The sequence below is a fragment of the Patiria miniata genome, unplaced genomic scaffold (genome assembly GCF_015706575.1).
Source record: "Patiria miniata isolate m_02_andy unplaced genomic scaffold, ASM1570657v1 HiC_scaffold_8, whole genome shotgun sequence".
Taxonomy (NCBI): domain Eukaryota; kingdom Metazoa; phylum Echinodermata; class Asteroidea; order Valvatida; family Asterinidae; genus Patiria; species Patiria miniata.
The window spans coordinates 11,286,539-11,300,858 of record NW_024037075.1 but is presented as its reverse complement, the minus strand read 5'-3'; the positions used below and the strand labels follow the sequence as shown (position 1 = coordinate 11,300,858).

Sequence of the window (14,320 nt, the reverse complement as noted above, 5' to 3'; positions counted from 1 at the left end):
AATGCATTGTTTACACGTACTCGAATTGGCTTGCACTGCAAATCAAATCGGAGATCTTTTGAAATCCACGGCAAACAAAAAAACGGTACCTTGGAATGAACTGCCGCGAGTCCTTAATTTTGTCCATCCTACTAGGTTCGCAAACACGGCAGAGCGAGGACAAACAAAATAATCTCCCTGAGAATTTTTACATCAATCAGGTGCAGCGGTAATAGATGTATGTATACCAACAAGAGGCTTGTGCTGTCTCTTCTCTTAGGTTGTCATTAAAAACACGACCTGCGATGCGCGCTTCTGTAAGCGAATACCAGTTGTGTTTAGTAACAGCGGCTTGAGTTGGTCGTCTAAAAGGCAAAAGTGAAACCGTGACCGTTAGATTATACAAATTCCTCCCAGAAGCAATTTAGGATGCACCGTGCGTCCGGACGCAGGCGTGATTATCCAATGGACACATCAATTACAAGCGGCCACTCCGGTCTTTTTCCTTGGTTGGTTTGATTTCGGTTGATTAAGCGTGTCTATCGTGGTAGAAAGACCCGGTCGCTCGCCTGTCATGATTACACACCCTGGTTTTTCCTCTTCGTATATTGGATGTGATGAGAAACGTGGTTTAGCTCGTCCAGATGCAATTGTAACAGAGGTTACGGGCGTGACAAGCGCTGGCACGACAAACTTATGTTGTAATGAGTTGGCTATTAAACTATAGAATGGCGACCACAATATGTCGTTTTTCTGTAATGAAATGTCATTCAAATTCCTTAACAATAAAGGAAATTGAAAACACACGCAATGAATGAAGCGCTCAAAATTACATCAGCTCTGCTAAGACGCATTTAACTATTCTCTAGATTCGGTCAGAATAAAAAAAAACCTGAACTTATTTTTTTCCCTTTTAACATTGACATTAAAACAATTAATAAAATCTTGTACATTAATAATTTACAAAATTCTTGTTAGATTTTCACCGATGCCTGTTCATTAAATATCAGCTGAAAGGGAGCATTTATCAAACGATACAAAACAAACTATTGCAAGGTAGTAATGCACCCGTCTTTTAAAAACATAATGACTTTTGATTGGGTCTTTTGAACTGGAGGCTCGTAATGCGTACAGTTCTTTGACTATTATTTTATTCATAGAATGAGCCAAATAAGTCTGGTGCCTTGGACTTTTGACTGTACCTAACAATGATTGCTAGATCCCTTCGGGGAACACGACAATGCCCGTTGATTAGAAACCACGCGCGAACATAAATTGATTACACACACAAAAACCTAATTCCGCGCGATATCAATATATTCATTCCGGCAACAAAGGTACCAAGTGCCGTGGCGCAACACATGATGTTCGACCGGGCAAGCTCAACCCCCCGAAGCCCGATGGGAACTAAGGCGATCTCATTTCACTGGATGGGAAATAAGCCTACCTGTCCATCAGAGCGTAACTGGAGAATTGCAATGTTGAGAACCGCGCTGGGGGAAGTTTTTTTAATTTTTTTTAGCCGCGGGTGTGACAAGTAGGCGAGACATGACTGCGTGTGAAGTGATACTCACTTGGGATTTCAAGGCGTGGGACAGACATTATTACGTTCCGCTACCTAAGCCGTTTTATTAAGCCTTATGTTAATCGCCAAGTTATCAATAGACCTTAACAAAATGCCCCAAGAATACCCTTAACGTGTCCTGTGGCCTCTTATCAATTTGGTATTCAAAGCATATGTAAGATATAGTCATTCTGAAGTTGCGCAGACACACCGAATCGAGGAAAATCGTCATGGATGTTACTGTGTTTTATCTGACAATTTTACCTTTGCTCTAAGGTTTGTACGACGCGCTATCTGAGGTACACCACAATACACGCTTAGGCATCACATCAGCAAACTAAGGCTTTTTCTACGCATATATTAAGTGACCAACGAAAAAGCAATCTATATAATGATCGAAACTATCGCTTAGATATATTTTAAAAAAAAAACCTTGAGGCGAACTCCATATATTTTCAAGTACAAATTGCCCTTTTTTTTTTACGCATGGAGTGATTTCATAAATTACCGGATGTCATTATCATCACTGCATGTTTTCATATGAGATTTTTTTTGCCCCTACATCAGCGGGATTGTTTTTTATCCCTTTTTGTAATTACCTCACCGTCTCATTATATTTTGCCAGCAGGAGATATCATTTTGGTAATAGGTGTATTTATCTCTCCAAAATGGCTTGCTCATTTTTCATGTCCGACGCGGTGTTGGTTGCGGGGGTGCACTATCCAATCATGTAAATCGAAGCTTTGGGTCCTTATTAATTGGCTTCCAGCTAGTAACTTGCCAAACCTCTCCAAATGACTTTGCGTACTCTGTTTCCCGTTCCAGTTCCGGAGTGGAATAAATTATTTCTCTGTCGGTCAAGTGGCATCGTTGGGACACCGTTTCTATAAATCCAGTTGTTTCTATAGCTGCTTTGCATTGTAACCATTTTGTAGCCACCATGTCGTCTGACCAAATTGTTCATTCACTGTTACTGAAACAAAAGGAACACCACCAAGATGGCTGCTGCAAATGGTCTATTGAAGTCAAGCACATGGACTATACGTCGATAGCCATCGAAGCAGTTTGCGCAGTAGAAGACAAGCAGTATTTTTGTGTGGCCTCATTGGGACACGGTACCTGCTTGTGAAGGAGGCAGCTATTTTTATACGGGTCCAAAGTTTATTCGTCACATATTTTTATACCTCGGCTTTATAAATTCAAACATTGAACCGTTTGCACTATTTATTGAAATGCAAACCCTACACCCAAGGCAGAAATCAAAGGAGTAGTCCGTGTTCAAACACCAGGTAGATAAGAGGGTCTATTTTTGACCAGGTAAGGTCGGAGTTCGAGCACCTGTTTCACCTATGGGATAATTAATGATGGCATCTTTAAAAAAAAAAAAAAAAACCGCACCTAGATATTGAATCATCGCCGTGGGAATAGCGGAAATCTCATAGTCATGATTGAATACTTTTGTTGCTTCCTATGTATTTTTCCTCCGTGACGTAATGTAAAAAGAATTTTAAGTTCAGCGCTTTCTGAGATTTCTGCTATTGTTTGGCCACTTCCCCGGCCGTATTATGTAAATTTAACAATGACTAAATATCTACTTCCTGTTTGTCACGGTATTTAGTTTCCTTCATATGTTTACAACATTATATCGTCCGGAAGTCTTTTAAGACCCCCCCCCCCAAAAAAAAATGATTTTGGCAATATTCTCTATTCCCTTTTCATTTTTGACGGAAATATACTTTTGTTTGATTGTGTGCAGGAAATGTCGATCGATTATTCTTGCATACTTGAAGCCAACTGAACGGAACCAAGAAGATTGGAAAAAGATTTTGGAAGAAGGTTTTTTAAAATATATTTCTGAATCATGGTATGAATGACTATCGTCGCCAAGGATTTTTCCTGGAAAATTGTATTTATATATACTCGGGCATTCGCTTGCACCGTTTTGTGTTTCCGTTATTTCGGTTGTTAGTCACCAAAAACTACTCAGGTTTTTTTCAGGACGCTCGCCCTAGCATTACTCATCGATTGATGCGGAAAAAAACCCGCTATGACGATAAATACGAGAAGCGTTGTCTGTTTAATATACGAATCAATGATTGCATCTTTCCGTTCTGATTTGGTCGTAAAAAGTAAGGGTGTCGGCTGTGCCCTATCCGGCTCTCATAACGCATGCACGAGAAGCATTACGATGTAACTTAAGTTGCATCTCGAATATGAAAACAATCTCAACATCTGGCTTACGTCGTGTACACAGAGCAGAATTACCATTCGTACATATGAATAATTAATGAGCCATAATTCCAAAAACCCTTTCACCTATAGTCACTAAATTTCTTAGGTATGTTCATGATGAGTTGTTCTATGCATGTACCGAGTTTCAAATTTTTCCGTCACTCGATGGCCGAGATCTAAGGGGGGGGGCGGACCCCACCCCGCTGAGAGATAGTCAAAATAATCCGGCCCTTTTAGGGTTAACGTATGTCGGTCATGTACACCAAATAACAGGTATACGTATTGGCTAACTTTTCTGTCAATTACTGCTTAAGTCCGTATGCAAATGAGCCTTTGTTCCAGCTATACCGCTACCCTCCCCAGTAAGCGAACAAAGGCATTCCAAAAAAGCAACACCGCATTTTTGTGCACATGTGCGGTGCACTGTACAAGTTAGGTAGCGTTGGATGAGGATGTAATAGATTTTAATTTTTCTAGATACGTTTAGAGGGTGGGTTTGCAAGAAAATTAAGCACAGTACTGTTTAATTAAACGAATATCTTTGAGTTATCATGATTTTAAAGTTTTTTGTGTCATAGCCCCCCCCCCCCCCCAAATAATAATGTAGATTTCGGTGCACATGAAAGCAATGGGGATTTCATGCAAGGTATCTGAATTGAAACATCAGTCGCCACAGTGTCAACATTTACGCATGCGCAGTGACCTTAGGGAATCAAGATGTATGTAAACCTCTATGGGCAAAGTGCAGGTAAGATTAGCGCGCTATGGTAATTTTTTGCCCTAATATTACACAGATGTAAACAGAGAAAAAAAATGCGCCGTTTATGGAATGTCAATAAAGGATAGAGATATCCCATAATAGTATTTTGGTATGAAGTCTATACTGTTCCAAAATAGCTTGACTAGTTTATAACACCAGCACGACTGATGTATAACATTATATGCCAAGGCTGAAAAATGGTTTTGAACTATTTCCAAATCCAGCGTCAAGGCTGAGTTACAACAAAGTTACAAACTCAGTCATCTTGACACTGATTCCTCTTTATCCCAGCGACAGCCGTTCAGCGTTGAACAGCGATTGTCACTCCCCAAACTCTCGATTAAATTGTCCCGTTCAAATGGTCTTTTGATGATTGCATTGGCACGCTCCGTTGGCTAGCACGATACTCTGACCTCACTGATATTTGTTTCTTCTGTGGATTCCAGAACAAAGTACAAAAGCTGCCAGTCTTTGCTGGTATTTCGGGCGCCATTGCTGTTCTGTTATGTTTGGTTTTTGGTGGATTCGTCAAAGCCCACGCGAGCTTTTGAGATCACTCGTGCTAGTTGGCTCGTAGTGGTACCAACCTAACTCGAAGATTGTGGTCGGAAAACTGGCCTTGTGGACTCCAGGATTTAATACGGATTCAGGAATATAGGATTTCTGTCAAGTTCGGCGGTGGATATTTAGGACAAGATGTATACACGAATGGTGAGTTTTGCTTGATCATTGGTGTGTGAAAAACGTGTGTTTGCATAGCGCCAACTTTCATTGCTGTTTATTAAAATTAAAAACCAACAACATTTTACGTTATGTTGGGAGAGTTTGCTGAATGAGGTTGAAAAACTTGATGAAAACGAAAATAAGAATTTGATGAAATAAAAATGGCATTGACTTTAAATGTCAAGGTTTGTCATTTTGTCAACAATATGTCAGGTAAATTTCGCACAGCGGATATCGCGCGCTGTACCAGGCTGGCTAATTACAAATATATTCACGACCGTCTGATTTATAATTGATTGAGGACGGGTGAAAAAGTGCGAGTCAACGGAAATGTGAATATATTAGCTGCAAATTTGTGATGGATGATGATATCTAATTATCAATTTAGTGTTTGTGATGCCGGTTTGTGCCGCTGTGTTGATAAAACCATTCATTTTATTGCCGTTTCAAAACTGGTCTGAATGATTTCAATGTACAGACTGTGATTAAATATACATGAGTGGTTTTGTATCGTCAGTATATCAATGGGTTTTATCACGCGTGTACGGGAAGCTAGGAAGCTGGTAGTTTCAATGGTAATGTGGTCATTGGAAAGCATACTTCAACTTTTATAGTTTGGTTTCATTTGCGTTGTCATCAAAATACCATCCCTGACAAACATAATATCAAGATGATCAATCGGCATTTGTTTTGTTTCCTTCAGACAAACGTGGATGCGTCTCACAGAAATACAATTGATAATCAGACACGTACAACACGCAACAATTATAGATAAATAACTTAGTGTGGTTTTGGTGGTTGTAGAAAAACCTTTGAATATACCAACGTCGTTATTAAATGAGAAAGTTTGCTTGTTGCCAAAGCCGTGGGCGGCATTTTACGTAAGTAATTTTCATCATTTCGTCATTCTGTTAATAACAAAACCATTTACGTGCTTTAAACTCTAAGACACGAGAAGACAAACGGACTGTCTTCGTTATCTCGGAGCATTTTTGTATTGCTCTGGTCTGGAGACAATAATTGCCCAGGTTCTGTGACGAACTCGTGTTTTGTATGGGCCGCAAGCCTTTAATTCATCATGATCTGTTTGACGTTCTAAAATGACGTGAATTGTCAAATTAACTGGCACGACTTATCGCAGTGCTATATAGCTTCGAAAACATGTCTGTTTTCAATCATTAACAACTGAATTAGTTTCAATCAGGATATGACGTTAGAAGTTCCACTGTTTGTTGATCAATGAGAACATTTCGAAGGAAGCTTGCCGTATTGGTAGTTTGCTGAAAATGCTCGCTTCTGCTTTTGATATTTTTAGCGAAGAAAGAGAATTACTTATTTATTGACGATTCTGTGTACCGGTACTTGAATTTGTGAAGTAGATACAAGTGAGGCTGCATTTCAGTTTGTGTAATACCTAGATTGTAGCTCCCAAAGTTGTAGACAGGAGCTATCAAAACTACCACTTGATACCCGCAAACTTTCTCTTTATAACAAAGTAAAAAGGTAAAAACAAAAATGCGTATTGGTGAGGAAAACAGTGTAAGGCTGACGGACATTTTTTTGATAAATATAGTGACGTAGTTAGTGACGTCACAAGAACGTCTGATTGACCATGTGCTCAAACCAATTTAATTTCGTTAAGAAACTGAAATCAATTATGAGATTTCCGTTATAAATCGTGCACAATCGTGACTTTTCTAAACAACCTTGCACTTTTGAAATAGTAAATCTGTCAAAGGTGTTTCAGCTAATTAAATGCCATCCCGATAAATTATCTTGAAATCATTAAATTATCATTGAATCCGTGATATTTATGAGAATTATAAACTCTCATCAGCAGACTGACAGTTTCTGCTACTGATATTTCAAATATTATTTACTGTGTGGATGCTAATTCGCTATTTATTTAGGCTAGATGTTTCTACCATTCCACAGATATTCGATTTTTAGGCAGCTATAAACTTCCTCTAAGCCACTGGCAGATGTTTTATGTTTGACAAAGTAAAAATAGGCTGTTTGAAGCAAATATCGAAAACTCGCCTCGGTCATGATTGCGCGCACCTGTAAGGTTTACCGGTCCAAGGACGCGGATCCCACGTATACCATTGGGTCGCGGGCCGCGGGCCGCGGGCCGCCCAGAGTTACCTTCACCTACCGTGACGAAGCAGCTTTATAACCGCCTCTGCAGCCTTGGGCATAGACCTATTGTCAACCCCAAACTAAAAATAACTCCATTCAAGACCATTTCCAAAGGGATTTGTGGGCACTCTGGTCGCAAATTCTGGGTCGAGTCGTGAAACTGGCGAGGACAAAACAGCCCGTTGCTATTTTTGACAACAGCATCGTTTTTGGTACAACAGGTTTCAAAATTGAAAGCAAGCGAAGCGTGAAGTGCTAGCACAACTGCATTCATTTTGAAACTTTTTTTCCTGCTGGCATCGCTCACTTACTTGAGGTTGCTTGCCCAAATTAAATAATTTCATAACAACCAGGGCAGGTACGTTGGTAACCTTTCGTAATTAAATTGAACAAAAAAGAATAAAAGAGTCACGTAGGAGAAAGGATTTGTTAGCTGCTATTTTTTTGGTAAAATTAGTAATCTAAAACGCAGACAGTGCCATTATGGAGGCAGCGAAGATATTCCCCTCATTTTCCTAAATTAAGTTAAGAGGGTCAAAAATGTTTTTGTTTTTTTATTCAAATCCTTGCTTATTCATGCTGTCTGACTATACTTGCTGAAAACGTCTGGCCTTGTAGTAGTCTTTTGACTGATCGTCAGTCGCCTTTGACTACTTTTCAGTTTAAACGAAATCTGTCTTGACAAGTTGTCAATTTTCTGACTGGTAGTCAGTTGTCTTTGACTAGTCGTCAGCTGTCTTTGACGAGTCGTTAGTTGTCGTTGATAAGTTTATATAGTTGTCATTTGTATGTGATTGTGGTTGTAAGTTATAAGACTAATGTTGTGAGTTGTCTCTGACCAGTTATCAGTTGTCTTAACTTGTCGGCTCTCTGATTATCTTTCAGTTGTCTTTTCTTGTCAGATGTCTCAAACTAGTTTCTAGTGTCTCCGATAAGTTTTTAGTTATCTTTGGTTGTTCCCTCGTAAATGGTTGGTTGTCAGTTGTCTTCCCAGTATTTCTGACTAGTTTTTAGTTAACCTTTGACTATCTTCCAACCGTCCCTGACCACATGTCGATTTTCTCTACCGATTGTCAGCTCACATTAGTGATGAATAATTTAATACCATATGACAGACGAGCCGCGCACTGTTACCAGGGAGGTTCTGACGAGATTAATTTCATCACTCCGGAACCTGACACAATCCTTGATCGGGCAGTCACATTACTGACGTGTAGGTTTCCCTGTCTTGCACTTCTGACGGCCCAAGTTGGAATCCCAGTTGGCCGCTGCGTAGAGTTGGCTTTCGCTCCCCGCAGAATTGTGTGGGCTTCCTCTCTGAACTGGTTTATGAATTTTTTGACAAAAAGAGCGCATGATTTTTAAATGTCATCTGTCGGGTGAAATCGGCAACCTTTATATATGGCCTAAAATGCTCGTACGTACATCTGGTTTTGGAGAGGTGCGGTCTGAACATTTAGCGGCTTGTATCAAGGCTAAATATAATTAAGTCGGTGTGTATTAGTGGAAATTAAGTCTTCTCTTCTATATTAATTTATTGCAGTCTCTGTGAATTTCGTTTCTACTTGGGGTTAAATATAACTTCAGCGAATCAAATTGTGAAAAGGTCATTAATTTCAATTTTTTCATAAGAACGAATTCAATTTAGACGAATCCTTGGTAGAAAATATTCCTCGGTTCTAAAATTGGGCCTCACTTTTCTATATCTAATGGAGGAGTAAGTGAAAACTTTAAGTTGTTTGTCTAGAAATCTTGAACACAGTACAAGTAAAACGCCACTATAACGAACACCGCTATAACGAACATTTTGGTATAACGAACGTCCCCTTGGGCTCCCGAAATATTCCATTCTGTTATTATGCCCAATCACTTATAACGAACAACCACTATAAAGAAAATGTTTAATGCACCCATCATGATCGTTATAGTGGCGTTTCTCCTTGGTCTTTAAGATGCGCAATGCCTCCTTAAGATATTCTTACGCATCACTTCTTATGATCGCGTTTGCTTGTCTTTCTTTGACGCTGTTAAAATATAATTTAAGCAGCACAGCTGCGGCTGTCGCTTTCCGCTGTCCGAGCCAGTTTGCTGGCATTAACTCATCTGAAGCAAGATCGCTAACAGAGAGTACTTGATGATCCATTGGCAATTATGAAAATAAATGGGATTGTTTGTCCAGTGGGCTAGTCTGTAAACCCACTCAGGTCATTAGTTTTTTCGTTTTTGTATAAGTTCAGTGTTGTCACAGAAAATATAATATTCAGGATCGGAGCATGTGAACCGCCGTTGGACATGCGGTGGAGGAAGAGGGTTTCTGCCATGATAAGCTTAATGGAAATGTGTTTGTTTTGGCGAGACATGCTTGATCATCATGTACTTATCGTGATGTTCTTTTCTGTCTCAAATTAAAATTGAAAGTGGTATATGTTCAGTGAATTGATCTTAAAAGGGCTCGCTACGGCCAATTAAGCTCGGAGTGGCTCCTTCAGAAATTAAGAAAAAAACACCTGTTTTGGTTACGTTATTTTGAAGCACAGCTGACCGAGAAGGCTTAGTTATTGTCTGTTGGTTGACAAAGTCCATGCGTCATTTTTTTCTTCTTTTTAAGCCATATGTATCTGTTTGCAGCAACAGTTTTTATTACACCATTGGCGGTTTAAAGGATTGAATTTGTGAAGGAAAAGTACAATGCAGCCTCAAATTTGAATTTCTCGAGTGGATGTCTGAAGTACGTGTTATTTTTAATATGTGGGTCATTTTCTAAAGTAGGGCAACTCTTGATTCAGGTCGACGGAAAGTTACAATCGTCAAAACATCCCATATCAATTATCACCTTGTGAATTTTCAAGCCGCTCACATCTGGAGCGCTTTACGATATGATTCGGTGGTTTATTGCTGAAGATCCTCGATTCGCACTCGGTCTTAGTTCGTATCTGGGCATGGCCGGTCAATTTCCTCTGAAGAGGGACGTCGGAAGACCGTTCGGTGGACTGGAAATAAATGACAGGAAAAGGTAAAAATGTGCACTTGTGAAGCAGAAAAAGGCTGAGAGGGTAGATGGACAACTTAGCGGAAGGCTTTAGGTCAGTGAATTATGTACACTGTCCTCTGTGTAGAAAGTCAGCAACAATGCACGTTTCCACTGAAGATGGCCAGTACTTTACGGGTTAACACGTCGAAAGACCTCAAGCTTTTCTCTGAAAATCTTTTTAAAATTTATCCGTGGATTAATTTTTGCACAGCAATTTAAAAACAAAATGGACTTATATTTTAGGTCAGTGCAATGGGAGATGTCAAAATGGCATGTAATGTTTGTTGCTTGTGTGTATAACGCCAGAAACGGCATCCATGCTTAATACCGCAAGTAGGCGTAGCCCCCTCTGTCCAGCCAACTTTCCGTTTGGTATGATACAACAGGTGTATTTTAAAGTGCCTCTGATGTTCACGTGACCTGCACGGGTCTTGCACACTACTCATGCATGTTATCAGTAGGCATTGAATTGTTCAAAACATTTATTTTTCATATTTTGGAAGCATGACACGGAAATCACGCTAATCGAGGATACTGGCTTTTAAAAGGGCAGCGGCAATATTAGATTTAGTGCTGGCCAAGAATTTGAATAACGGCCAGACAGTCATTTAGCACGAAGTCGCGCAAGCAGACTCCACTTGCCACGAGACTGGCACTCGACCCACTAAGAGCCCCGATTCTCGATAATATCGATTAACCGATTTTTGAGCACCCTCGGTGCTCAAAACCAAAAACTGGGTATTGACTACATGGCTGTAACGCAGGCTTCTTGCTCGAGTCTCTTCAGCACTCGATTCCAGATCAAATTTTCGAGAGAGGCAAAACAGCCTGCTGGAATTCCGCCCGCGTATTTACACCGAGTTTCCAGCGCGCTGGTCAAACGCATTAGGCGGACAAATTTGAAGCGCGCTAGGTAAACTAGATCGTGTTGATTTTAAGAGAGAAGGACCTGTCTCTAGGGGGTTCTCGTGAGCCGATGGAACCCTTGCTTGATTTACTCCATGGTTTTTAGCTAATGCATTCAAGAACGCGAATACCTATTGGTGGAAGTCATAAAGAACAGGCTGTTTTCTTTTCATAATAGCTTTTATTTGGGACAGCCGGTCGCTTAATAATGCGCATGACATCAGCCTTGCCCTTTCTGGTAGTTTCATTGAATTCATTGGTCCAGTATATAGCAAAAACGTATTTGATATGGAATATGATTTTTCAAAAAGGATCCTCATAAATGACCTTGCTCGTACATGCGGGGAAAATACCAACTACTTTCCATTGCACAGTGCCGTATTAGTGTGGGCGGGGAGCTGGAGGAGTGGGCGGGCAACTGACCCTGCTTCCCTGGCGACGTAATGCCTTTATCCTCTTTTGTTGATAATTTAAAGCGTCGGGTCTTTAGCAGTCCTGCGACACCCACAACCTTCTCTCCAAATCATTGTATATGCTCAAATTGGCCTTTTTTTTCCAAAGAATTATTCTTGTTTCTCCCACGCTAGACGCAAGTCCGGATATCCCATGCAGTACCACGAGCTGCAACGATTTCATGAGGCAGAGCAATCAGAATAAACGAATAACGCTTGTTACTATACTGCCCGATTTGAGACATCCGTGCATAGCCTCTCTGGCGTTGAAGTGCTATAATCGATGACTTGTCTTAAACACTTAAAATTGCTTCCAGCTTTTCCCAGGAAATGGTATTTTTCTATATCCAACGTGTACTTCGTACTATACGCACCTGTCCGTCGATCGTTTCAAAATAAAGCGGTAGCGAAACATGTATATTACGCTGCACTTTTTCAGATCGTTCTTCAGTTATTTTCGCGCGCTAAAAAAATGCAACACGAACCTGCTATATAGTGCAACACGACCGAAGAGAGAATGAAGTGGTGTGATTTATAATGGTTGAGTTGGCTTCCCGCCAGAAAATACGGTCCCGGATGTAGAGAGTGCCGCGTGCATTGTGAAACATGAATTCGCCTTTATTGTGACCTTTCATGAATTTGGCTTTGTGTGATCATATTCTGATCTAAAAGTAATGAACCCATCTGCGGTGGCCCAGATGGGACAACTAAGCCGAAAGATTTTTTGACAGTGCCTCCCCCTTTCCCCCATGACGTCGTCATTTCTCAGTATAAGAATCGCGAACCTCTTTCACGGAATAAGGTGGGTTTTTTTTTTAAAGAACATCGGAATTTGGGTATGGACCGTACCTAAGATTTGCATTTACGGTCGTTTGTCGCAATAAAGCGTTTGGTGATATGCCATTTTCCCCCTATAGCGATTATGTTAATGAATTCGTACAAAAGACAAGGAAAGTGCTGGTTGTTTCATACAGGCATTTTGAAGCACGTTTGATATCAAGGTACCACGCATGTCCTAGTGTGTACCGGTCCGGGCTCGGCAGAATGACGAGGAAATATTCAATTTGAGAAAACATTTGCTTTACCTGTCTGAGTACGTGTCATTCGAAACCACCTAAGTATCCTGGAGATATTCCACTCACTGCAGGAACGCTGAAATAAATCAGTTTTCCCACTCTAAGGTAACTGATCTTCTATGAACCTATTTTTCTTGCAAATTTTGTTTTATTTCAGAAAATAATTTTGTGACGCTCCTGAATTGCAATTGTGGGATAATATTTAGATACTCCCACGCCATCTCCTGTAATATATCTCGACGTGTAATATATGCAAAAAGTGCGTAGTAGCGTCCCTGGATGTCAGCTCCCGCGCTCGATATAAACACACGGACAAGGAGATGGACTTGCAATACCCACTAGACATTACGACCTCTGATATTTATTGTTTATGGAAAAATTATCGGTTTTAGGCGAAAGTATAGATGAATTATTACCCGTTATCGCTTACAATGATGATGATTATTTTTATAACCTTGGTAGTAAGTGCTTTCTAGTTTGTTGTTTTCAATCTCAAGTACTAAACCCCTGCGTTTCCTACGTCTGTCGTTTGCTACTAAATCTTTCAACAAATGTTGCCGTTATGCGTGTGCTTGAATGCTGGAGTTTATTGATTTCAAATTATCTCGCCACTTAACGGTGAAGTTAATCAATAATCCTTTGCCTTAATGCGTCAGAGACTAAATGCTCAATAAGCCTGAATTCTACATTTTTTGTAATTTTTCGATTCACAAATAGTATTACATTTTCTTATAATGTTTATTCATGAGGTTCTTTCTAACACAGCATGCTGTTGAAAGCTGCTAGCAGAGAGAAACTCATTTTTTCCATAGAACTTGCCGTTGCCTCTGATCTGTGCTTATACCAAATTCCATTAATGTTAAGTGTTCTGTGCCCCTCGTGGCTATATTTAAATTCACACACAGTGTCAATATTATAAATCATTTGTGGCTGCTTTGCAACAACGCGTGTCTTTCATGTCACGTCCAAATATAACACAAGTTGGACTTGTCGTTTCAGAGTCAAATAGGTTTTGTTGAACTAGGAGCCCCCAAAATAGCTGAAGTTTGTAGAAACTTGATAAGACGAACTATAGTTAGAACAAATAAACGAGCTGGAAATCATACAAAGAAGTTCTGGAAGGTATCAGCGCATAATTGGTGCTGTGTTTGTTTAGCATCGATAAGGGAGTGTTAGAAATAGTCCATGCTTGCACTGAAGCAGTTTGTCAAAGCTTGAGAAAAATTAGTGTCCTAAAAAAAAAAGCGGCCTTTTTGGAAAGAAAGAGGAAATGTTGATAAAAATTTGAGTAATAATACAGCTCGAGGATGTGTTGAGATTTTAATGTGAAATGAATTCTAGGAAATCAATTAGAATGTAATAATGCATTGCTGTTTTGTCCATGACATAGGCCTAATATACAATTCATGTCAATGAGCCATCTTCCTGCTAGCGATATTTTCAACAAGAAGACCAACA

The 14,320-nt window shown here is 40.0% G+C and overlaps 1 protein-coding gene across 1 annotated transcript in view; it reads left to right on the top strand.

The window, feature by feature from the left end:
• The first annotated feature begins 4,991 nt into the window (after positions 1–4,991).
• The window catches only part of LOC119719543 (parathyroid hormone/parathyroid hormone-related peptide receptor-like), a 34,104-nt gene continuing 24,775 nt past the window's right edge, over positions 4,992–14,320 (top strand). Inside the window, exon 1 of the mRNA XM_038189006.1 lies at positions 4,992–5,246. Coding sequence (XP_038044934.1) covers positions 5,232–5,246 — 15 coding nt within the window. The 5' untranslated portion in view covers positions 4,992–5,231. The remainder of the gene's footprint in view (positions 5,247–14,320) is intronic.